Source organism: Oncorhynchus keta, chromosome 35, assembly GCF_023373465.1.
Source record: "Oncorhynchus keta strain PuntledgeMale-10-30-2019 chromosome 35, Oket_V2, whole genome shotgun sequence".
NCBI lineage: Eukaryota > Metazoa > Chordata > Actinopteri > Salmoniformes > Salmonidae > Oncorhynchus > Oncorhynchus keta.
In genome coordinates, this window is record NC_068455.1 from 72,306,749 (window position 1) to 72,332,779 (window position 26,031).

The 26,031-nt window shown below is 47.0% G+C and overlaps 1 protein-coding gene and 1 long non-coding RNA gene across 4 annotated transcripts; one reads left to right on the forward strand and one right to left on the reverse strand.

Annotated features, from left to right (window-relative positions):
* Window positions 1-295: 295 nt before the first annotated feature.
* Window positions 296-11,261, reverse strand: LOC118378633 (ankyrin repeat domain-containing protein 46-like). Of its 3 annotated transcripts, XM_035765620.2 has the most exons (6): window positions 11,140-11,237; window positions 8,555-8,618; window positions 7,342-7,427; window positions 6,406-6,662; window positions 4,297-4,455; window positions 296-2,399 (listed from the first exon to the last, which is right to left on the reverse strand). In XM_035765620.2, exons 3-6 carry the CDS (start codon window positions 7,393-7,395, stop codon window positions 2,183-2,185), a joined length of 687 nt encoding a protein of 228 aa, XP_035621513.1. In that variant the 5' UTR covers window positions 7,396-7,427; window positions 8,555-8,618; window positions 11,140-11,237; the 3' UTR covers window positions 296-2,182. The 3 variants fall into 3 exon arrangements, with proteins under 3 accessions (XP_035621513.1, XP_035621512.1, XP_052353626.1); XM_035765619.2 differs by lacking the exon at window positions 8,555-8,618 and having other exon boundaries at window positions 11,140-11,261; XM_052497666.1 differs by lacking the exon at window positions 8,555-8,618 and having other exon boundaries at window positions 6,406-6,647; window positions 7,341-7,427; window positions 11,140-11,215.
* A 266-nt stretch (window positions 11,262-11,527) lies between these two features.
* Window positions 11,528-16,903, forward strand: LOC127916187 (uncharacterized). The gene is made up of 4 exons (XR_008093753.1): window positions 11,528-14,583; window positions 15,059-16,076; window positions 16,377-16,436; window positions 16,497-16,903. It is a non-coding gene; the product is annotated as an uncharacterized LOC127916187 (long non-coding RNA).
* Window positions 16,904-26,031: the final 9,128 nt, after the last annotated feature.

The window sequence follows — 26,031 nt, forward strand, 5'->3', positions numbered from 1 at the left end:
TTCCTTGGTAGAAATGAATGAACAATATTTTTCAGACTGGCTAGAATGCTTATCTACACAAGAAGACCTTAACTCATAAATTATATGATCTTAGTAGGGAGAGACGATGTGAGAACCATACAGCCGTTGTACTGGAACGGAGATGGCACGGGTTGGTGCTGAAACTATAATGACGTAATTTTCAGTTTATAACCTGTGGTAAACTGTATCGTGTTCAGTACTCTCGTGAATAAAGGCTGCTATTTGACTTTAAGACCGGGCTCTGTCGATCTCTATAAAATAAGGATCTTACAAATTCTTATGAATTGACAGAGTGTTTAATTATAATTGGGAATTAAAACAGAGGAATTAAATTCCTGCAACAATGCTATGATTGACAAAGCAAAAAAACATATCATATTAGAAATAACTCTTCATAAATGTTAAATGTAACTAAGCTGCATGATATAAACACAGAGGAAATGTTAAATAAAATACAGCAAACATTTATCTTTAGTTCAAAGACGCTATAAAAGGTGCTACTCTGTAGTTCTTATTGTACTTGACTTGGTGATGGACGAGGGAAACATGACACATCCCTTTACCTTACATACCCATGCAACTCTACACTAGCCTGATCCCAGAACAGTTTGTTGGTAAGAGATCAGAAACAGACTGCCACCCAGGATAACTCTACACTAGCCTGATCCCAGAACAGTTTGTTGGTAAGAGATCAGAAACAGACTGACACCCAGGATAACTCTACACTAGCCTGATCCCAGAACAGTTTGTGCTCTCATTATGAAGACGTTACATCACAGTACCATTAATGAGTTGGTAAGAGATCAGAAACAGACTGACACCCAGGATAACTCTACACTAGCTTGATCCCAGAACAGTTTGTTGGTAAGAGATCAGAAACAGACTGACACCCAGGATAACTCTACACTAGCCTGATCCCAGAACAGTTTGTTGGTAAGAGATCAGAAACAGACTGACACCCAGGATAACTCTACACTAGCCTGATCCCAGAACAGTTTGTTGGTAAGAGATCAGAAACAGACTGACACCCAGGATAACTCTACACTAGCCTGATCCCAGAACAGTTTGTTGGTAAGAGATCAGAAACAGACTGACACCCAGGATAACTCTAGACACTGTTCGATGTTTGTTCCATGTAAGATTATAGCCTGATTAGCATTATTAGGGAAATTTGCAACTGGTGTGAGAGAAACAGACTTCAGTTAAAATTGTAAGAATGGAAATAAAACTAAAATATTGACTTTGCAAGAGGATTTGACCCTGTAGGGTAAATCAATGAACAAATGGGCCCTTTTCAAAACAATAAACAGAAGGAGAAGAAACAAAATACAAGTAAATAATTACGCACAACAAAAAACTATAGCAATATACAGCTTGTTACTCCACACAACACAGAAAAATACATGTTGTGACATTAGGAAAAAGGTCCATAATACAAGTTTCTTCATATAGAGCTGAATACTGTCAAAACTAAATTAGACAGGAAAAGTTATGAAACTGCATGTAAGAAATGTACAGTATCAGTCAAAAGGTGGCACACACCTACTCATTCCAGGTTTGTTAAAAACATTGTAGAATAATAGTGAAGACAAACTATGAAATAACACATATGGAATCATGTAGTAACCAAAAAAGTGTTAAACAAATCAAAATATTTTATATTTGAGATTCTCCAAGAAGCCACCATTTGCCTTGACAGCTTTGCACAATCTTGAATAAAAATATATATATACTCTTGAATGGGTAGGTGTATCCAAACTATTGACTGGTACTTCTTTTTTTGATAGTTATGCTTTAAAAGCTCAGTATTCCAGAAAGAAGATGGTCACGTCACTGGTCGATATTTGGTCAATTTAGTCATACAAATGAATGACACATGAAATGATGTGCATTCTCATGCATAACTGGCCAAGATGCTCATATAACACACATATGTCAGACTGCAGATGCATCCATGGCTGAGTCCCCATTCTCCCGAAGTGTGCACTTGCACACTTTCTCGTAACCATTTCACAAAGGTTGAATCCAGCCAACGCTTACACCACTCCTACGCTTTTAAATCCATAAAAAGAGGAGTGTGCAAGTGCACACTTCTGGACAAGGGTGTGTAACCAGAATGTAGCCCAAGCCAACTTTCACCCTCTGTCCATCCACCCCTCCCTCAGTGTACCAGCTCCAGCTGGCTGGCGGAGAAGGGCAGCACCCCGCTGACGTAGTAAGCGATGCCCAGAGAGAGCAAGGCGATGACCACCAGCAGTAGCAGCACCCTCCAGAAGCCCAGGTCCTCAACAAACTCCTGCCAGGTGGTCCTGAAGCTGGACAGGACTCCCTCCCTGTTCTGGAGGTCGGGGTTCAGCAGGGAGTGGCTCTCCATTGCACTGACAGGAAGAGAAAGAAGTAGCCCAGTGTCAGCTTACATGCCATTACTTGATTTTAAATAGGAGAGATAGACAGGAGAGACCGATAGGAGAAATAGGAGGGAGAGATAGATAGGAGAGATAAACAGAAAAGACAGATAGGAGAGATAGGAGGGAGAGATAGATAGGAGACAGACAGGCGAGATAGACAGGAGACAGACAGGCGAGATAGACAGGAGACAGACAGGAGAGATAGATAGGAGAGACAGGAGAGATAGACAGGAGAGACAGATAGACAAGAGAGATAGATAGATGGTACACAAGTACATAGGGCGTATGGGTCGGTTTGGGATGGAACCCCCTTGTGTTGGAGAGATAGCGCAGATATATATATATATATAGGAGAGAGATAGATAGGAGATAGATAGGAGAAATAGATAAACTCAGCAAAGAAAGAAACGTCCCCTTTTCAGGACCCTGTCTTTCAAAGATCATTCGTAAAAATCCAAATAACTTCACAGGTCTTCATTGTAAAGGGTTTAAACACTGTTTCCCATGCTTGTTCAATGAACCATAAACAATTAATGAACATTCACCTGTGGAACAGTCATTGAGACACTAACAGTTTACAGACGGTAGGCAATTAAGTTCACAGTTATAGTTCACAGCTGATCGTCCTCACAGTGGCAGACCACGTGTAACAGCACCTGCACAGGATCGGTACATCCGAACATCACACCTGTGGGACAGGTACAGGATGGCAACAACAACTGCCCGAGTTACACCAGGAACTCACAATCCCTCCATCAGTGCTCAGACTGTCCGCAATAGGCTGAGAGAGGCTGGACTGAGGGCTTGTAGGCCTGTTGTAAAGGCAGGTCCTCACCAGACATCACCGGCAACAACGTCGCCTATGGGCACAAACCCACCGTCACTGGGGTGCTCTTCACTGACGAGTCGCTCTTTTGTCTCACCAGGTCTGATGGTCGGATTCGCGTTTATCTCAACGCTGTGCGTTACAGGGAAGACATCCTCCTCCCTCATGTGGTACCCTTCCTGCAGGCTCATCCTGACATGACCCTCCAGCATGACAATGCCACCAGCCATACTGCTCGTTCTGTGCGTGATTTCCTGCAAGACAGGAATGTCAGTGTTCTGCCAGGGTCAGCGAAGAGCCCGGATCTCAATCCCATTGAGCACGTCTGGGACCTGTTGGATCGGAGGGTGAGGGCTAGGGCCATTCCCCCCAGAAATGTCCAGGAACTTGCAGGTGTCTTGGTGGAAGATTGGGGTAACATCTCACAGCAAGAACTGGCAAATCTGGTGCAGTCCATGAGGAGGAGATGCACTGCAGTACTTAATGCAGCTGGTGGCCACACCAGATGCTGACTGTTACTTTTGATTTTGACCCCCCCCTTTGTTCAGGGACAAATTATTCAATTTCTGTTAGTCACGAGTCTGTGGAACTTGTTCAGTATATGTCTCAGTTGTTGAATCTTATGTTCATACAAATATTTACACATGATAAGTGTGCTGAAAATAAACGCAGTTGACAGTGAGAGGACGTTTATTTTTTTGCTGTGTTTAGATAGGAGAGATAGACAGGCAGATAGATATATAGGTTTCCAGCTTAGAGTGGGTATAACAGAGTTAAGATCGTGCGCTCCACAGCTCGAAATGTCACCAATCACGTTGCTGAATTGCAAGCTTTTCGGAGGCGTATTATTGTGAAGGGGGCAGTGAAGTGTGTTAGCGAGGCAGAGTACGAAACATCAAGTACCGGTAAGTACTTGTGAGTGAGGGAACTATACTGTTAAGCAGCATAGTAATGCCTGTAACATAGGCTCCCCTCCACTTCCTGCACTGTCCTCCCCCTGTTCTGCACCTCTCTCATGAACTCCCCCACCCCTCTCCTCACCTCTCGCTCTCAGCCATTTGCATGGTCTCCAGTTTGGAGTGGGCTCCCCTGTTGAATCCTTTCAGCTCCTGTTCCTCTAGGCCCTCCAGCAGGCGGATAGCGTCCTTGTTCACCCCGCGCCTCTTGGCCAGCACCAGAGGAGTGGACCCGTTGTGGTTACTGGGAGAGAGAAACACACAATGTTGCATGATAGTGTTCAAACAAGGTTCCAACCAATGTTTGAGAAACACATTGACACTATGGGGAGTGGACTGTTGGACCAATGTTTGAGAAACACATTGACACTATGGGGAGTGGACTGTTGGACCAATGTTTGAGAAACACATTGACACTATGGGGAGTGGACTGTTGGACCAATGTTTGAGAAACACATTGACACTATGGGGAGTGGACTGTTGGACCAATGTTTGAGAAACACATTGACACTATGGGGAGTGGACTGTTGGACCAATGTTTGAGAAACACATTGACACTATGGGGAGTGGACTGTTGGACCACTGATTGAGAAACACATTGACACTATGGGGAGTGGACTGTTGGACCAATGTTTGAGAAACACATTGACACTATGGGGAGTGGACTGTTGGACCAATGTTTGAGAAACACATTGACACTATGGGGAGTGGACTGTTGGACCAATGTTTGAGAAACACATTGACACTATGGGGAGTGGACTGTTGGACCACTGATTGAGAAACACATTGACACTATGGGGAGTGGACTGTTGGACCAATGTTTGAGAAACACATTGACACTATGGGGAGTGGACTGTTGGACCACTGTTTGAGAAACACATTGACACTATGGGGAGTGGACTGTTGGACCACTGTTTGAGAAACACATTGACACTATGGGGAGTGGACTGTTGGACCAATGTTTGAGAAACACATTGACACTATGGGGAGTGGACTGATGGACCAATGTTTGAGAAACACATTGACACTATGGGGAGTGGACTGATGGACCACTGTTTGAGAAACACATTGACACTATGGGGAGTGGACTGATGGACCACTGTTTGAGAAACACATTGACACTATGGGGAGTGGACTGTTGGACCACTGTTTGAGAAACACATTGACACTATGGGGAGTGGACTGTTGGACCAATGTTTGAGAAACACATTGACACTATGGGGAGTGGACTGATGGACCACTGTTTGAGAAACACATTGACACTATGGGGAGTGGACTGTTGGACCACTGTTTGAGAAACACATTGACACTATGGGGAGTGGACTGATGGACCACTGTTTGAGAAACACATTGACACTATGGGGAGTGGACTGTTGGACCAATGTGTATATCTGAAAAACCTAACAGGGTGACCTAAACCCTATTAAGGGTTCCTCTATGTGGTTATAACCCCTGTAACTCTCACCCTGCTTTTACCCCTCAGTCAAAGCCCCTCTCAGGCCCCAAGCCAACTGTAAAACAGTCTCTACTCCCCCTCACTCCCTTCCAGGCCCTCCCAACCCTCAGCCCCTCTCAGGCCCCAAGACAACTGTAAAACAGTCTCTACTCCCCCTCACTCCCTTCCAGGCCCTCCCAACCCTCAGCCCCTCTCAGGCCCCAAGACAACTGTAAAACAGTCTCTACTCCCCCTCACTCCCTTCCAGGCCCTCCCAACCCTCAGCCCCCCTCAGGCCCCAAGCCAACTGTAAAACAGTCTCTACTCCCCCTCACTCCCTTCCAGGCCCTCCCAACCCTCAGCCCCTCTCAGGCCCCAAGACAACTGTAAAACAGTCTCTACTCCCCCTCACTCCCTTCCAGGCCCTCCCAACCCTCAGCCCCCCTCAGGCCCCAAGCCAACTGTAAAACAGTATCTACTCCCCCTCACTCCCTTCCAGGCCCTCCCAACCCTCAGCCCCTCTCAGGCCCCAAGACAACTGTAAAACAGTCTCTACTCCCCCTCACTCCCTTCCAGGCCCTCCCAACCCTCAGCCCCTCTCAGGCCCCAAGACAACTGTAAAACAGTCTCTACTCCCCCTCACTCCCTTCCAGGCCCTCCCAACCTTCAGCCCCCCTCAGGCCCCAAGCCAACTGTAAAACAGTCTCTACTCCCCCTCACTCCCTTCCAGGTCCTCCCAACCCTCAGCCCCTCTCTCACCAGATGTCTATCTTGAGACCGTTGGACACCAGGAACTGGATGGTATCCACGTGTCCACAGAGGTGTAGCGCCGTGTTTCCCTGGTAGTCTGTAGCCAGGAGGTCCGCCCCAAACTTATGGAGGAAACAACAGATGTCCACGTTCCCCCTGGCGGCCGCTAGGTGCAGGCCAGTACGGCCCCGGTTGTCCCGTGTGTTGGCGTCACAGCCCGTCTCCAGGAGCCGCTTGGTGAAAAGCAGGTCCCCGTCGATGCAGGCCTGCAGTTAGGGATATGCCATTATTTAACCAGGCAAGTCATTGAGAACACATTGTCTTTCACGATAAAGTCCCGGGATGAGTTTGATGAATTAGTTGATTGATTGATTCTGTATTGAATCAGAGAATAAGGGAATTGATTAACAGACCCCAGCTAACTTAAACTTTAAATCGATTCTGAAGACCTGGGAGCACACCGTAGCAAAACGTATTGCAACCGAAACAAGAGTTTCTAATTGGACAAATTCTGGTAGGTCCATCCCTGTTTGCTTCGTTTGGTTCCTACACTGTTGCACAACACCACACCGGACCCTAGACCCTACACACTTGTGGGGATCTGAGAGGATTTGACAGGTGTCGTCAATATGGTGAAACCTCCATCTCACCTATCAGACGGCAAGTGAAGCTACTACCAGATTGCTTACGCCTGTCAGATCCTCACAGACCTCCACAAGTACATAGGGCGTAGGGGTGGATTTGGGATGCAACCGCCTTGTGTTGGACTCAACCCCACCAGGAGCAGAGGAGCAGACATTAGGGTTGTCAAATCACATGCGCCGAATACAACAAGTGTAGAATACACAGTGAAATGTTTACTTACGAGAGCTTACCCAACAATAACATAACAATAACAACACTACTGGTGCAGAGTCAATGTTCAGGGGTAGGCATCTTCCCTACCTGGAGCAGGGGAATGGAGGTCTGAGACGAGTCATTGATGAAGACATAGGACATGTCCGAGTGGGTGTCCGAAAATTCCAGCGTACCTGAAGGGGGGATATGGAGGAAGGGAGGGGAAGGAAGAAGACGAGGAGGAAGGCAGAGGGAGGAAACGGAGAAAAGAAAAGCTTTATTGGTTAGGACTATGTACGGTGCCTTCAGGAAGTAATTACACCCCTTGACTTTCTTACAATATGTTGTGTCACAGGCCTACACACAATACCCAATAATGTCAAAGTGGAACTGTATGTAGAATTTTTCTACCAATTAAATAAAAAATGAAAAAATGAAATGTCTTGAATCAATAAGTATTCAACTCCTTTGTTATAGCAAGCCTAAATACATTCAGTAGTAAACATCTGCCTAACAAGTCACATAAGTTGCATGGACTCCCTCTTGAATAACTACCTCATCTCTGTAAGGTCCCTCAGTTGAGCAGTGAATTTCAAACACAGATTCAACCACAAAGAACAGGGAGGTTTTCCAATGCCTCAAAGAAGGGCACCTATTGGTTTATGGGTAAAAAAAAAATAAAAATAAAAAGCAGACATTGAACATCCCTTTGAGCATGGTGAAGTTGATTAATTACACGTTGGATGGTGGATCAATACACCTGTTCACTACAAAGATAAAGGTGTTTTTCATAACTCAGTTGCCTGAGAGGAAAAAACTTCTCAGGGATGAGGCCAATGGTGACTTTAAAACAGTTACAGAGTTTTATGACTGTGATAGGAGAACACAGGCTGGATCAACATAATACTCCACAATACTAACCTAAATGACAAAGTGAAAAGAATAAAAAATATTCCAAAACATGCATCCTGTTTGCAATAAGACACTAAAGTAGAAGTGCAAAAAATGTGGAAAAGAAATTTACTTTATGTCCTGAATACAAAGCGTTATGTTTGGGGAAAATCCAACACATCACTGACTACCACGCTTCATATTTTCAAGCATGGTGGGGCTGCATCATGTTATGACTACGCTTGTCATTGGCAAGGGAGGTTGTTTTTTTTAGGATAAAAGGAAACTGAATAGAGCTAATAAGCACAGGCAAAATCCTAGAGGAAAACCTGGTTCAGTCAGCTTTCCAACAGACACTGTGAGACAAATTCACCTTTCAGCAGAAAAATAAACTAAAACACAAGGACAAATATACAATGGAGCTGCTTACCAAGAGGACATGAAATGTTCCTGAGTCGCCTAGTTAAATGTTTTCCTTAAATCGTCTTGAAAATCTATGGCAAGACAAGAAAATGGCTGTCTAGTAATAATCAACAACCAATTTGACAGAGGATGAAGAATAAAAAAATATAATACTGTACAAATATTGTACAATCCAGGTGTGCATAGTTCTTAGAGACTTACCCAGAAATACTTTTATATTTTTTAATACCTTTATTTAACTTGGCAAGTCAGTTAAGAACACATTCTTATTTTCAATGACGGCCTAGGAACGGTGGGTTAACTGCCTTGTTCAGGGGCAGAACGACAGATTTTCACCTTGTCAGCTCGGGGGATTCAATCCTGCAACTTTACAGGTAACTAATCCAACGCTATAAATCAAATCAAATGTATTTATATAGCCCTTCGTACATCAGCTGATATCTCAAAGTGCTGTACAGAAACCCAGCCTAAAACCCCAAACAGCAAGCAATGCAGGTGTAGAAGCACGGTGGCTAGGAAAAACTCCCTAGAACCACCTGCCTCTCATTGCACTCCACGAGGAGCCTGCCTGTTACTTGAATGCAGTAGAAGCCAAGGTAAGTTGCTAGCTAGCATTAAACTTATCTAATAGAAAACAATCAATCATAATCACTAGTTATAACTACACATGGTTGATGATATTACTAGTTTATCTAACGTGTCCTGCGTTGCATATAATCGATGCAACGGTGGGGGATGATTTAACAAAAGCGCATTTGTGAAAAAAAGCACAATCGTTGGACGACTGTACCTAACCATAAACACCAATGCCTTCCTTTCTTAAAATCAATACACAGAAGTATATTGATATAATCGGTCGACCTCTACACCAGACCAAAAGAAAACATCCACAAACAAAGTTTTACTTTGTCATTACGGGGTATTGTGTTGGAGACATAAACATTTTTTAAAATCGATTTTAAATTCAGGCTGTTACACAAGATGTGTAATAAGTCAAGGGTGAGTTGTTGATCCACCTCTATGCAAACGACACCATTCTGTATACTTCTGGCCCTTCTCTGGACACTTAACAAGCTTCAACGCCATACAACACTCCTTCCATGGCCTCCAACTGCTCTTCTATGCTAGTAAAGCGAAATGCATGCTCGTCAAACGATCGCTGCCCACACCCGCCTGCCTAGCATCACTACTCTGGACGGTTCTGACTTAGAATATATGGACAACTATAAATACCTAGATGTCTGGCTAGACCGTAAACTCTCCTTCCAGACTCACATTAAGCATCTCCAATCCAAAGTTACATCTAGAATCGGCTTCCTATTTCGCAACAAAGCCTCCTTCACTTATGCTGCCAAACATACCCTTGTAAAACTGACTATCCTACCAATCCTTGACATCGGCGATGTCATTTACAAAATAGCCTCCAACACCCAACTCAACAAATTGGATGCAGTCTATCACAGTGCCATCAGTTTTGTCACCAAAGCCCCATATATTACCCACCACTGCGACCTGTATGCTCTCGTTGGCTGGTCCTCGCTACATATTCGTCGCTATACCCACTGGCTCCAGGTCATCTATGAGTCTTTGCTAAGTAAAGCCCCGCCTTATCTCAGCTCACCATGGTCACCATAGCAGCACCCACCCGTAGCACACGCTCCAGCAGGTATATCTCACTGGTCATCCCCAAAGCCAACACCCCTTTGGCCGCTTTTCCTTCCAGTTCTCCCCTTCCAATGACTGGAACGAATTGCAAAAAAATCACTGAAGCTGGAGACTTAAATCTCCCTCACCAACTTTAAGCGTCAGCTATCAGAGCAGCTTACTAATCGCTGCAGCTGTACACAGCCCATCTGTAAAAAGCCCATCCAACTACCTACCTCATCCCCATATTTGTTTTTCTGCTCTTTTGCACACCAGTATTTCTACTTACACATCCTTATCTGCACATATCACTCCAGTGTAAATGGCTAAATTGTAATTACTTCGACACAATTGGCCTATTTATTACCTAATCTCCTTACTTCATTTGCACATTGTATACAGATTTTTCTATTGTGTTATTGACTGTAAGTTTGTTTATTCCATGTGTAACTCTGTGTTGTTTTTGTCGCACTGCTTTGCTTTATCTTGGCCAGGTCGCAGTTGTAAATGAGAACTTGTTTTCAACTGGCCTACCTGGTTATATAAAAATGTAATAAAAGGAGTATAAATACTCTCTTTAGGCACTGTAGCTAGAGCTAACACAAGGTAGGTAGCTAAGTTAGCTCTTATTACTGAAATGAGCAGAACATTATTATTACCTAGTTAGATCCTTAAAATACGGTATAACGAAAGGCAAACCCTGAATAAAAGTTCGCCTGGCGTATAAGTAAACGTTTAACTGCACATGCAGTGGATAGCTAGGCAGCTATCCAAGATAAACAGATATACAGCTAGCTAGCTACTTCTTGCCAGATAAGCTAACAAAAAGATGCTAGCTAACGCACTAGTAATAACGTGACTATAAGCAATTATCAATATTATCCAACACATCAAAACATTCGGAAAGCATATTATACCACATCTTCAGATGTTGGTGATGATATTTACCTGTTAATGTGTTCCAAATCAGACGTCAAAATCCCCTTTTCTGCAAAACAGTGTTATTGTGGCGACGCTGAACAAGCTGTGATTTTACGACGACAGTTTGGCGCAGACCGCTTTACGGCAGAGGGTGGCTCTCAGAATCGGACCAATCAATCTACATTTCCAGCAAGGCAAAACAGTACGTCTTTTTATTATCTAAATATCAATTTATTTAAAAATTCAGTTGACCTCGCCAGACATGTCCAGCCATATAATGCATGATGGAATTCAACATAAAAAAAACGTACAATCTCCATGGTCATCATTTGTTTCACTGTGGATTATTTTTTATTTTTTTTAAGGTAACCTTCACACTTGAAGGCAGTATAATTAATTTGCTATTTTGGTCAAGAATGACACGGTTTTGACAAACACTTTACCCTAAAAATATGTCAAATCAAATCACAATGTATTTATTTTATTAACAAGGTCTCAACACACTTTACAAAAATAATAATACAAACATTTTTAAACACAAAGTTTGTTTTACCCATCCAGCAGCAGTTTTCAAAATGCTCCTCAACCCATAAGGGGTTTAAATCTATTGATGGTGTTGGTCATTGGTTGATGATCAAATATGACCAGGGATGGACTGGGACCAGAAATCAGCCAGGGCATTTCCAACACACGCCCCATTTTCTCCTCGAGGCCCCCTTTATAAGCCCAAAAAATTATAATTTTGCACAAAACCAATTTAAACAGGCCCAATGGAATTAAACAGGCCCAATGGGATTAAAATGAACAAGCCCATCTTGCATTTGCCCGAACTGCCCTTTGGCCAGTCTGCCTCCAAATATGACTGCTGTGGCTTTCAGTGAAAGGATGAAGAAAACCTGGTCAAGAACTACAGGAAACTTATGATCTCTGTAATTGCAAACAAAGGTTTCTGTACCAAATATTAAGTTCTGCTTTTCTGATGTATCAAATACTTATGTCATGCAATACAATGCTAATGAATTAATATAAAATCATAAAATGTGATTTTCTGGATTTTTGTTTTAGATTCCGTCTCTCACAGTTGAACTGTACCTATGATAAACATTACAGACATCTACATGCTTTGTAAGTAGGAAAACCTGCAAAATCGGCAGTGTATCAAATACTTGTTCTCCCCACTGTATGTGGCAGGGTCAACAGACAATCACGGTGTCACGACTTCCTCCGAGGTTGGCTCTCCTGCCCGTTCAGGCGGTGCTCGGCCGTCGTCGTCACCGTCCTACTAGCCACTACCGATCCCTTTTCGTGTATCTGTTGGTTTTGGCTGATTGGTTTCACCTGTGTGTTGTTTAGTTTATTAGTGTCTGTATATATAGTAGGTTGTCCCGCCCTTGTTTTGTGCGTGATTGTTTATTTGTCATCTATGTCTGTCGGTGTATCTTGTGTTCTTATTCTCCGGTTCGTCTTTTATCCTGTGTTGGATTGTTCACCCTGTGTGTATTGGGTTGACCGTGTTTCTTGTTCACCAGAGAATAAACTTTCATATCGCTATCTGCTCTCTGCGCCTGATTCCACCCACCTTGATTAGACGTGACACACGGACTATCTTTGTAGGCTATACTCAGCCTTGTCTCAGGATGGTAAGTTGGTGGTTGAAGATATCCCTCTAGTGGTGTGGGGGCTGGGCTTTGGCAAAGTGGGTGGGGTTATATCCTGCCTGTTTGGCCCTGTCCGGGTGGATCATCAGATGGGGCCACAGTGTCTCCTGACCCCTCCTGTCTCAGCCTCCATTATTTATGCTGCAGTAGTTTGTGTCAGGGGGCTAGGGTCAGTCTGTTATATCTGGAGTATTTATCCTGTCCTATTTGGTGTCCTGTGTGAATTTAAGTATTCTCTCTCTAATTCTCTCTTTTGGAAGACCTGAGCCCTAGGACCATGCCTCACCTGGCATGATGACTCCTTGCTGTCCCCTGTCCACCTGGCTGTGCTGTTGCTCCAGTTTCAACTGTTCTGCCTGCAGATAATTTTAATTTAGTTTTACCTTTATTTAACTAGGCAAGTCAGTTAAGAACAAATTCTTATTTTCAATGACGGCCTAGGAACAGTGGGTTAACTGCCTTGTTCAGGGGCAGAAGGACAGCTTTGTACCTTGTCAGCTCGGGGATTTGAACTTGCAACCTTCCGATTACTAGTCCAATGCTCTAACCACCAGGCTACCCTGCCGCCCTAATGAACCCTGACCTGTTCACCGAACGTGCTACCTGTCCCAGACATGCTGTTTTCAACTCTCTAGAGACAGCAGGAGCGGTAGAGATACTCTCAATGATCACTCTCTCTTTTCACTTAAGCCAACTGACATTTACTCCTGAGGTGCTGACTTGTTGCACCTTCGACAACCACTGTGATTATTATTATTTGACCCTGCTGGTCATTTATGAACATTTGAACATCTTGGCCATGTTCTGTTATAATCTCCACCCGGCACAGCCAGAAGAGGACTGGCCACCCCTCATAGCCTGGTTCCTCTCTAGGTTTCTTCCTAGGTTTTGGCCTTTCCAGGGAGTTTTTCCTAGCCACTGGTCTTCTACACCTGCATTGCTTGCTGTTTGGGGTTTTAGGCTGTGTTTCTGTACAGCACTTTGATATATCAGCTGATGTAAGAAGGGCTATAGAAATACATTTGATTTGATTTGATGAATACAAAGGGAAAACACAGTGCCACCGACGTGGCCTGCTACCAAGTACTGTGGGCTCTACTTCTCTGTGGCCGACGTAAGTAAGGCTGCCGGCCCAGACCGCATCCCTAGCCGCGTCCTCAGAGCATGCGCAGACCAGCTGGCTGGAGTGTTTTACAGATATATTCAATCTCTCCCTATCCCAGTCTGCTGTCCCCACATGCTTAAAGATGTCCATCATTATTTCTGTACCCAAGAAAGCGAAGGTAACTGAACTAAATGAATATCGCCCCGTAGCATTGACTTCTGTCATCATGAAGTGCTTTGAGAGGCTAGTTAAGGATCATATCACCTCTACCTGACACCTTAGACCCACTCCAATTTGCTTACCGCCCCAATAGATCCACAGACGATGCAATCACCATCGCACTGCACAATTCCCTATCCCATCTGGACAAGAGGAATACCTATGTAAGAATCCTGTTCATTGACTATAGCTCAGCATTCAACACCATAGTACATAAAATCAAACTTTGTCACATGCACCGAATACAACATGTGTAGACTTTACCGTGAAATGCTTACTTACAAGCCCTTAACCAACAGTGAAGTTCAAGAAAGAGTTAAGAAAATACTTACCAAATAAAGTTTAAAAAATAATAAAAGTAACACAATAAAATAACAACTTGGCTATATACAGGGGGTACAGATTAGTCAAGGTAATTTGTACATGCAGGTAGGGGTGAAGTGACTATACATAGATAATAAACAGAGAGTAGCAGCAGTGTACATGTAGGTAGGGGTGAAGTGACTATGTATAGATAATAAACAGAGAGTAGCAGCAGTGTACATGCAGGTAGGGGTGAAGTGACTATGCATAGATAATAAACAGAGAGTAGCAGCAGTGTACATGCAGGTAGGGGTGAAGTGACTATACATAGATAATAAACAGAGAGTAGCAGCAGTGTACATGTAGGTAGGGGTGAAGTGACTATACATAGATAATAAACAGAGAGTAGCAGCAGTGTACATGCAGGTAGGGGTGAAGTGACTATACATAGATAATAAACAGAGTAGTAGCAGTGTACATGTAGGTAGGGGTGAAGTGACTATGCATAGATAATAAACAGAGAGTAGCAGCAGTGTACATGTAGGTAGGGGTGAAGTGACTATACATAGATAATAAACAGAGAGTAGCAGTGTACATGTAGGTAGGGGTGAAGTGACTATGCATAGATAATAAACAGAGAGTAGCAGCAGTGTACATGTAGGTAGGGGTGAAGTGACTATACATAGATAATAAACAGAGAGTAGCAGCAGTGTACATGCAGGTAGGGGTGAAGTGACTATGCATAGATAATAAACAGAGAGTAGCAGCAGTGTACATGTAGGTAGGGGTGAAGTGACTATACATAGATAATAAACAGAGAGTAGCAGCAGTGTACATGCAGGTAGGGGTGAAGTGACTATACATAGATAATAAACAGAGAGTAGCAGCAGTGTACATGTAGGTAGGGGTGAAGTGACTATGCATAGATAATAAACAGAGTAGTAGCAGTGTACATGTAGGTAGGGGTGAAGTGACTATACATAGATAATAAACAGAGAGTAGCAGCAGTGTACATGCAGGTAGGGGTGAAGTGACTATACATAGATAATAAACAGAGAGTAGCAGCAGTGTACATGTAGGTAGGGGTGAAGTGACTATACATAGATAATAAACAGAGAGTAGCAGCAGTGTACATGTAGGTAGGGGTGAAGTGACTATACATAGATAATAAACAGAGAGTAGCAGCAGTGTACATGCAGGTAGGGGTGAAGTGACTATACATAGATAATAAACAGAGAGTAGCAGCAGTGTACATGTAGGTAGGGGTGAAGTGACTATACATAGATAATAAACAGAGAGTAGCAGCAGTGTACATGTAGGTAGGGGTGAAGTGACTATACATAGATAATAAACAGAGAGTAGCAGCAGTGTACATGCAGGTAGGGGTGAAGTGACTATACATAGATAATAAACAGAGAGTAGCAGCAGTGTACATGTAGGTAGGGGTGAAGTGACTATACATAGATAATAAACAGAGAGTAGCAGCAGTGTACATGCAGGTAGGGGTGAAGTGACTATACATAGATAATAAACAGAGAGTAGCAGCAGTGTACATGTAGGTAGGGGTGAAGTGACTATACATAGATAATAAACAGAGAGTAGCAGCAGTGTACATGTAGGTAGGGGTGAAGTGACTATACATAGATAATAAACAGAGAGTAGCAGCAGTGTACATGCAGGTAGGGGTGAAGTGACTATACATAGATAATAAACAGAGAGTAGCAGCAGTGTACATGTAGGTAGGGGTGAAGTGACTATGCATAGATAATAAACAGAGAGTAGCAGCAGTGTACATGCAGGTAGGGGTGAAGTGACTATGCATAGATAATAAACAGAGAGTAGCAGCAGTGTACATGCAGGTAGGGGTGAAGTGACTATACATAGATAATAAACAGAGAGTAGCAGCAGTGTACATGCAGGTAGGGGTGAAGTGACTATGCATAGATAATAAACAGAGAGTAGCAGCAGTGTACATGCAGGTAGGGGTGAAGTGACTATGCATAGATAATAAACAGAGAGTAGCAGCAGTGTACATGTAGGTAGGGGTGAAGTGACTATGCATAGATAATAAACAGAGAGTAGCAGCAGTGTACATGCAGGTAGGGGTGAAGTGACTATGCATAGATAATAAACAGAGAGTAGCAGCAGTGTACATGTAGGTAGGGGTGAAGTGACTATACATAGATAATAAACAGAGAGTAGCAGCAGTGTACATGTAGGTAGGGGTGAAGTGACTATGCATAGATAATAAACAGAGAGTAGCAGTGTACATGTAGGTAGGGGTGAAGTGACTATGCATAGATAATAAACAGAGCAGCAGCAGTGTACAAAACAACTGGGCGAGGGTCAATGTAAATAGTCTGGCGAGCTCATTATTAAGCTCGGGGCCCTGGGTTTGAACCCTTCCCTGTGCAACTGGTCCCTGGACTTCTTGACCTGCCGCCCCTAGGTGGTGAAGGTAGGAAACAACACCACTTTGTTGATCCTCAACACTGGGCTCCACAAGGGTGCGTGCTCAGCCCCCTCCTGTACTCCTTGTTCACCCATGACTGCGTGGCCACGCACGCCTCCAACTCAATCATCAAGTTTGCAGGCGACACAACAGTCGTAGGCCTGATGACAAACAATGACGAGACAGCCTGCAGGGAGGAGGTGAGGGCCCTGGTGGAGTGGTGCCAGGAAAATAACCTCTCATTCAACATTAACAATGGGGAGAGGGAGCACCCCCCTATCCACATCGACGGGACGGCAGTGGAGAAGGTGGACAGCTTCAAGTTCCTCGGCGTACACATCACTGACGATCTGAAATGGTCCACCTATACAGACAGTGTAGTGAAGAAGGCGCTTCTGTGCCTCTTCAACCTCAGGAGCCTTTATAAATTTGTCTTGGCCCCTAAAACCCTCACAAACTTTTACAGATGCACAATTGAGAGCATCCTGTCGGGCTGTATCGTTGCCTGGTACGGCAACTGTACTGCCCCGAAACCGAGGGCTCTCCAGAGGGTGGTTCGGTCTGCCCAATTCATCACTGGGGGCACACTGCCTGCCCTCCAGGACACCTATACTACAGCACATGATGTCACAGGAAGGCCAAAAAGATCATCAAGGACATCAACCACCCGAGCCAAGGCCTGTTCACCCCGCTATCATCCAGAAGGCAAGGTCAGTACAGGTGCATCAAAGCTGGGACCGAGAGACTGAAAAACAGCTTCTATCTTAAGGCCATCAGACTGTTAGCCATCACTAGCCGGCTTCCACCCGGTTACACGACCCTGCACCTTAGAAGCTGCTGCCCTATATACATAGACATGGAATCTTTAATACTGGAACACTAGTCACTTTAATCATGTTTAAATATTCTTTACATACTGTTTTAGTCATCTCATATGTATATACTGTATTCTATTCTACTGTTGTGACAATACAGAGGCGGATGCAAGATGCAAGCAACGATGGTTTAATGAATACAGTTTACAACAGCAACAGGACAGACAGACTGTACTCAGACGGAATCCGACCCAGGGACTAGGGCGCATCTTCCAATGATAGCGTGCTGAGAAATCCAGGGAGTGTGTCCGGATGGGTAGGAAGGAGCACAGCAGATAATCCACACAAGGGCGGCGAGAGAAGAGCACAGACACACGACACAACCTCAGGGAAGTAACAACGATCTGACAACAAGAAACACTGGTTACAGAACATATAAAGGGAAGATAAGTGGTTCCAGCTGGCGCAAACAATCAGGCCGAGATTGGGAACCACGCCCACACAAACATGGGAGAGAGAGAGAGAGAGAGGCAGTGGATTCATGAACCGTGACAATACCCCCCTAGGAACGCCTCTTGGCGTTCCCAGGCGAATTTACCTGTCGATTGAAATCATCGATAAGGGAGTGATCCAGAATGTCCCTAGCAGGTACCCAACTTCTTTCCTCCGGGCCGTAACCCTCCCAGTCCACCAGGTACTGGAATCCGCGTCCCCTCCTTCTAGAGTCCAAAATACAATTGACAGAAAAGGTGGGTTCCCCATCAACAAGTCGTGGCGGCGGGGGAACCGGGACCGGCGGGTTAATGCGTGCCTGAAACACAGGTTTTATTTTAGACACATGAAAGGTAGGATGAATTCTCCTATACGCCGGAGGAAGCTTGAGCCGGACCGCCACCGGACTAATGATCCTGGTGACTTTGAACGGGCCGATAAATTTGGGGGCAAGTTTGTTCGAAACGGATCGGAGTGGAATGTTCTTAGTAGAAAGCCACACTCTTTGGCCAACGACGTATACCGGAGGCTTCGACCGGTGGCGATCGGCCTTAGCCTTGGTGCGCGCCCCCCACCCGGAGAAGAGTCTCACGGGCTCTGCTCCATGCGTGACGGCACCTCTGGATGAAAGCGTGAGCGGAAGGAACAGTGACCTCGGACTCCGTACTGGGAAAGATAGGTGGCTGGTAACCTAAACTACACTCAAACGGAGAGAGACCCGTAGCTGCCACTGGCAACGAATTGTGAGCGTACTCAACCATAGAGAGTTGTTGACTCCAGGAAGAGGGATTCTTAGAAACCAAACATCGCAACACTCTCTCCAAATCTTGGTTGGCCCTCTCCGTTTGACCGTTGCTCTGGGGATGAAACCCTGAAGACAGGCTGACACTCGCTCCCAGTAACCTACAAAACTCTTGCCAAAACTTGGACACAAATTGGGGCCCCCTGTCAGAAACTACGTCCATCGGCAGGCCATGTAAACGAAAGACGTGATCCACGACCGCTACCGCTGTCTCCTTGGCAGATGGTAATTTAGGCAAGGGAATAAAATGAGCCGCCTTCGAGAACCGGTCCACCACGGTCAACACCACCGTCTTGCCCTGGGAGGGCGGGAGGCCGGTAACAAAATCTAGCGCGATGTGGGACCAGGGTCTCGAAGGGACCGACAGCGGTTGGAGTAACCCATCTGGGGGTCGATTAGAAGTCTTCCCAGTGGCACAAACCGAGCAAGCCAAGACAAAACTGTGAATGTCACGAGCCATCAGTGGCCACCAAAAGCGTTGCTTAACCAAAAAGCTAGTGCGGCTGACTCCTGGATGACACGCTACGTTGGAGCAATGCCCCCACCGAATAACATCGGACCGACACCCCTCCGGCACAAACAACCGATTAGGCGGGCAACCGGGCGGAGGCGTTACCCCTTCTAAGGCCGTTTTGACCCTCGATTCAACCTCCCATGTGAGTGTGGATACCACTAGGGTCCCGGGTAGGATGCACTCAGGAGTGGAAGGGCGTTCGGAATGGTCAAAAATGCGAGAAAGGGAATCGGGTTTGACATTCTTGGAACCCGGGCGATACGAGAGAGAGAAGTCAAAACGTCCGAAAAGAGTGCCCACCGCGCCTGTCTGGAGTTGAGTCGCTTGGCGGTTCTGATATATTCCAAACTTTTGTGATCGGTCCAAACTATAAAAGGTACCCCCGAACCCTCTAACCAATGGCGCCACTCCTCCAGTGCTAACTTCACTGCCAACAACTCTCTGTTGCCAATGTCGTAGTTGCGTTCCGCAGGTGATAACCGATGGGAAAGGAACGCACAAGGGTGCATCTTGTCATCAGAAGAGGAACGTTGGGAAAGTACCGCACCTACCCCCACCTCAGAAGCGTCCACCTCTACTACGAACTGACGCGAGGGATCGGGAGCCGAAACAAAGCGGCTCTTGAGTTTGGCGAATGCAGCCTCGGCTGTATCGGACCACCTGAACGGCACTCTGGGGGAGGTTAAGGCGGTAAGAGGAGCGACTATCTGACTAAAGTTGCGAACGAAACGCCGGTAGAAATTGGCGAATCCCAGAAACCTCTGTAGGGCCTTACGGGAATCTGGGCTTGGCCAATCCACCACAGCCTTAACCTTGTCAGGATCCATGCGAATACCTTCAGTCGAGACGATGTAACCTAGGAATGGAACGGATTGTGCATGAAAGATGCATTTCTCCGTCTTGACAAAAAGTCCATTCTCCAACAACCTCTGAAGCACTCGTCTGACGTGCTGAACGTGTTCCTGGAGAGAAGAAGAAAAAATCAGTATGTCATCCAGGTAAACATATATGAACTGATCAATCATATCTCTCAGCACGTCATTGACGAGTGCCTGGAAAACCGCTGGGGAGTTGGATAGCCCAAAAGGCATGACCAAATATTCGAAGTGCCCTCTGGGGGTGTTAAACGCGGTCTTCCATTCGTCCCCCCCTTATGCGAACCAAATGATATGCATTACGTAAATCCAATTTAGTGAACACGGATGCTCCCTGTAACCTTTCAAAGGCTGAGGACATCAACGGTAAGGGATAGGTATTCTTCACTGTGATGTTATTCAACCCACGGTAATCAACGCAAGGACGCAGAGATCCGTCCTTCTTTCCCACAAAGAAGAACCCCGCCCCCGCTGGAGAAGAGGAAGGACGAATGAATCCAGATGCCAGAGAATCAGAGATGTATCTCTCCATAGCCTCCCTCTCAGGAACAGAGAGTGAATATAACTTGCCTTTAGGCGGAGACTCACCTGGCAATAATTCTATTGCACAGTCATAGGGACGATGCGGAGGAAGAGAAGCAGCACGGGACTTACTGAACACCTCCTTCAGGTCGAGGTATTCAACGGGCACGTTAGACAAATCCACTGCCTCCTCTAGAAACACAGAATCAGACACAGACGAACAGGCAGACACTAAACAGGACTCAAGACACTTGTTACTCCACATGGATATAGAATTATGACCCCAGTCAACTCTGGGGTTGTGTTGGGTGAGCCAAGGGTGGCCGAGAACTAATGGTGCAAGGGGTGAGTCCATGAGTAGAAATGATAGTGTCTCAGTGTGATTGCCAGAAGTGATGAGTGTGATAGGTTCAGTGGTGTGAGAAATGTTGGGGAGTTCTTGACCATTGAGAGCGTTGACGGATATCTTGTGCGTGAGTGAGGTGATAGGAATCTGGAGTTTGTGAGCGAGCTTGAAGTCCATGAAATTACCCTCTGCTCCTGAGTCCAGTAAGGCTTGGGTGTCGTGCGTGTGGGTGGCCCATCTTAGTCTTACCGGGAGGAGAGTAGATGATGAGGTCTTCTCTGTGGTGACACCACCCGATAGTAGCCTCATGTTTACTACCGGGCCTGATCTTTTACCGGGCAGGAGTGGATAAAGTGGCCCGCTCTACCACAGTAGAGACAGAGTCCTTGGGACCTCCGCCTCTCCCTCTCTTCCCGGGAGAGGCGAGCTCTCCCAGCTGCATGGGTTCGTGAGCGGAGGCTGAACTGGCCGTGTTCCCGCCGCTGGCATGCCCGCCCTCCGTGTCGTTATACGGTCTGTTAGGGCATGCTCGGCGGCCAATACGACTCAGACGAGCGTCGACCCTCAAGGCTAGTTCCACTAGTCCATTTAAACTCCTGGGAAGGTCCAGAACATAAATCTCCTTCTGGATCCGGTCCTCCAGCCCATGCAGGAACATGTCCCACTGCGCCTCCTCGTTCCACTGACACTCTGCGGCCAGAGTGCGGAATTGGATGGAGTATTCCGATACTGAACCGTCTCCTTGGCGAAGGTCAGCGAGTAGTCTGGCCGCCTCCCTACCCGCCACGGCCCGATCGAAGACCCTTCTCATCTCCTCGGAGAGTGTCTGAAAAGAGGTGCAGCATGGGTCCTGGTTCGCCCACACCGCCGTTCCCCAAAGAGCCGCTTTGCCTGATAGCAGTGTGAGTATGAATGCTACCTTAGACTGTTCACGGTTGAAGGTCCGTGGCTGCAACGAGAAATGCATGGAACATCTCGTAAGAAAGGCTCTGCAATAGTCAGGATCACCTGAATAACCCTCTGGTGTCGGTAGCCGTGGCTCTAGCTGGGAATCCGGCTCTGGCGGGGCGGGTTGAACTGCCGGTGTAGGTGGCGCAGCGGAACCCCTCAGATGTTGTAATTGTTGGATCAGCTGGGCTACCTGCGTCGCAAGGGCTTGTACTGCCCGACCTGTGTTGGAGATGTTCTCCTCTTGTTGATCCATTCTCGTGATACTGCGGGAAATGAATTCGGTCAGACTCGTTGAACTCGCTGCATCCATGGTCTGGTCAGATCGTTCTGTGACAATACAGAGGCGGATGCAAGATGCAAGCAACGATGGTTTAATGAATACAGTTTACAACAGCAACAGGACAGACAGACTGTACTCAGACGGAATCCGACCCAGGGACTAGGGCGCATCTTCCAATGATAGCGTGCTGAGAAATCCAGGGGAGTGTGTCCGGATGGGTAGGAAGGAGCACAGCAGATAATCCACACAAGGGCGGCGAGAGAAGAGCACAGACACACGACACAACCTCAGGGAAGTAACAACGATCTGACAACAAGAAACACTGGTTACAGAACATATAAAGGGAAGATAAGTGGTTCCAGCTGGCGCAGACAATCAGGCCGAGATTGGGAACCACGCCCACACAAACACGGGAGAGAGAGAGAGAGAGAGAGGCAGTGGATTCATGAACCGTGACAACTGTATTTTAATCAATGCCACTCTGACATTGTTCAATCTAATATTTATATATTTTGTAATGAGTTTCCTCCTCTTCTTCCGAAGAGGAGAGGCGAAACGGATCAGAGGACCAATACGCGGCGTGGTAATTTTCCATGGTACTTTTTAATGCTATAAGGTACACATGAACAAACTAACAAAACAAGAAATGTGAAAACTCAAAAAACAGTCCTATCTGGTGCACACACAGAGACAGGAAACAATCACCCACAAACACACAGTGAAACCCAGGCCACCTAAGTATGATTCTCAATCAGAGACAACTAATGACACCTGCCTCTGATTGAGAACCATACTAGGCCGAAACATAGAAATTCCCAAAACCTAGACAAACAAACATAGACTGCCCACCCAACTCACGCCCTGACCATACTAACTAAATACAAAAACACAGAAAATAAAGGTCAGAACGTGACAGTACCCCCCCCCAAAGGTGCGGACTCCGGCCGCAAAACCTTGACCTATAGGGGAGGGTCTGGGTGGGCGTCTGTCCGCGGTGGCGGTTCTGGCGCGGGACGCGGACCCCACTTCACCATTGTTTTAGTCCGCCTCATTTTCCGCCTCCGTGGCTTTCTCACCATGGCAACCCCTCTCAATGACCCCACTGGACAGAGGGGCAGCTCGGGACAGAGGGGCAGAAGCTCTGGACAGAGGGGCAGGGGCTCTGGCGCCTCTGGGCTGAGGGGCTCTGGCGCCTCTGGGCTGAGGGGCTCCGGCAGCGGCGCCCGGACAGGCGGGAGGCTCCGGCAGCGGCGCCGGACAGGCGGGAGGCTCCGGCAGCGGCGCCGGACAGGCGGGAGGCTCCGGCAGCGGCGCCGGACAGGCGGGAGGCTCCGGCAGTGGCGCCGGACAGGTGGGACGCCCGGCAGCGGCGCCAGACAGGCGGGACGCTCCGGCAGCGGCGCCGGGCAGGCGGGAGGCTCCGGCAGCGGCGCCGGGCAGGCGGGATGCTCCGGCAACGGCGCAGGACAGGCGGGACGCTCCGGCAGCGGCGCCGGACAGGCGGGACGCTCCGGCAGCGGCGCCGGACAGGCGGGAGCACCTGCAGGGAGGAGACAGAGAGACAGCCTGGTGCGTGGAGCTGCGACAGGAGGCAGCGGCGCCGGACAGGCGGGACGCTCCAGCAGCGGCGCCGGACAGGCGGGAGGCTCCGGCAGCGGCGCCGGACAGGCGGGAGGCTCCGGCAGTGGCGCCGGACAGGCGGGAGGCTCCGGCAGCGGCGCCGGACAGGCGGGAGGCTCCGGACAGGCGGGAGGCTCCGGCAGCGGCGCCGGACAGGCGGGACGCTCCGGCAACGGCGCCGGACAGGCGGGAGGCTCCGGCAGCGGCGCCGGACAGGCGGGACGCTCCGGCAGCGGCGCCGGACAGGCGGGAGCACCTGCAGGGAGGAGACTGAGAGACAGCCTGGTGCGTGGGGCTGCCACAGGAACTACCAGGCTGGGGAGACTTTCAGGAGGCTTGATGTTAGGAGGAGCCTGAAAGATCGGGCTGTGGGGAGCACTGGAGCTCTGGTGCGCAACCTTGGCACCACTTCCCCAGGCTGGACAACTACTCGAGCCCGGACCCTCCAGAGTGCAGGCACAGGTTGAACCGGGCTGTGGGTAAGCACGGGAGATCTAGTGCTTACTACACGCACCTCTCCCCTAGGCTCCACTCCCACAGTTGCCCGGTACGAGCGGAGCGCAGGCAGAGGACGCACTGCACCCTCCCAGCGCCCGGAGACACAGCACGCAGAGCCGGCGCAGGATAACCTGGACCAAGACTGCGTACCGGCGACCAGACCCGCTGAGCAGGCACCATACGCCCTGGCTCAATGCCCACACTCGCATGGCACTCTCGGGGCTGCCCTATAGCGCACCGGGCTATGGACAGGCACTGGCGACACCGTGCGCTCAACCGCATAACACGGTGCCTGACCAGTAATGCGCTGCTTATCATAAGCACGAGGAGTGAGCTCAGGTCTGCTACCTGGCTTAGTACCACACCTCGTGTGCCCCCCAAAAAAATTTTTTGGGCTGCCTCTCGTACCTGTCGCACTGCCGTGCTGGCTTCGCCAACCTCATTCTCCTGTAACCTTCCTTGCATTGCTCCATCGAATCCCAGGCGGGCTCCGGCACTCTCCCTGGGTCGACCGCCCACCTATCTATCTCCTCCCAAGTTGTGTAGTCCAGATTCAGCTCTGATGCTGGCCACTGTTGTTGCTGCTGCTGCTGCTGTCGTCGCTGTCCTTTACCACGCCGCTTGGTCCGATTGTGGTGGGTGATTCTGTAATGAGTTTCCTCCTCTTCTTCCGAAGAGGAGAGGCGAAACGGATCAGAGGACCAATACGCGGCGTGGTAATTTTCCATGGTACTTTTTAATGCTATAAGGTACACATGAACAAACTAACAAAACAAGAAATGTGAAAACTCAAAAAACAGTCCTATCTGGTGCACACACAGAGACAGGAACAATCACCCACAAACACACAGTGAAACCCAGGCCACCTAAGTATGATTCTCAATCAGAGACAACTAATGACACCTGCCTCTGATTGAGAACCATACTAGGCCGAAACATAGAAATTCCCAAAACCTAGACAAACAAACATAGACTGCCCACCCAACTCACGCCCTGACCATACTAACTAAATACAAAAACACAGAAAATAAAGGTCAGAACGTGACATATTTCTTAATTCCATTCTTTTACTTTTAGATGTGTGTATTGTTGTGAATTGTTAAGATACTACTGCATTGTTGGACCTACAGTAGATGCACAAGCATTTCGCTACACCCACAATAACATCTCCTAAATATGTGACCAAATGTTTTTATTATTTTATTTTGTATTGGTGGTCTATAATTTAGTTACATTGTTCTCACATAATCGTAATCATTCTTTTTAATCTGATTAAATTGTAATACTTTATTTCAGTGTGAACACAAGAATACACATTTCAGACTCATTAAATTCTGTTGTTTATCCTCTTTGAGGAAAATGTAGCACAACTGCATAATCATTGTTGGCACTTACGTATGTTTCTGTTATACATGTCAAATGTGGATTTGTATGAAGAAGAAAAAATATTCCGGTTTTCTCAAAATC

Coding starts and splice junctions, on each gene's coding strand:
- LOC118378633 (XM_035765619.2), bottom strand. CDS start 7,395: ATGTCCTATGTCTTCATCAATGACTCGTCTCAGACCTCCATTCCCCTG. Junction 4,456..6,405: donor GGTCTCAAGATAGACATCTG/GTGAGAGAGGGG, acceptor TCTCTCTCCCAG/TAACCACAACGGGTCCACTC. Junction 2,400..4,296: donor CAAATGGCTGAGAGCGAGAG/GTGAGGAGAGGG, acceptor TCTTCCTGTCAG/TGCAATGGAGAGCCACTCCC.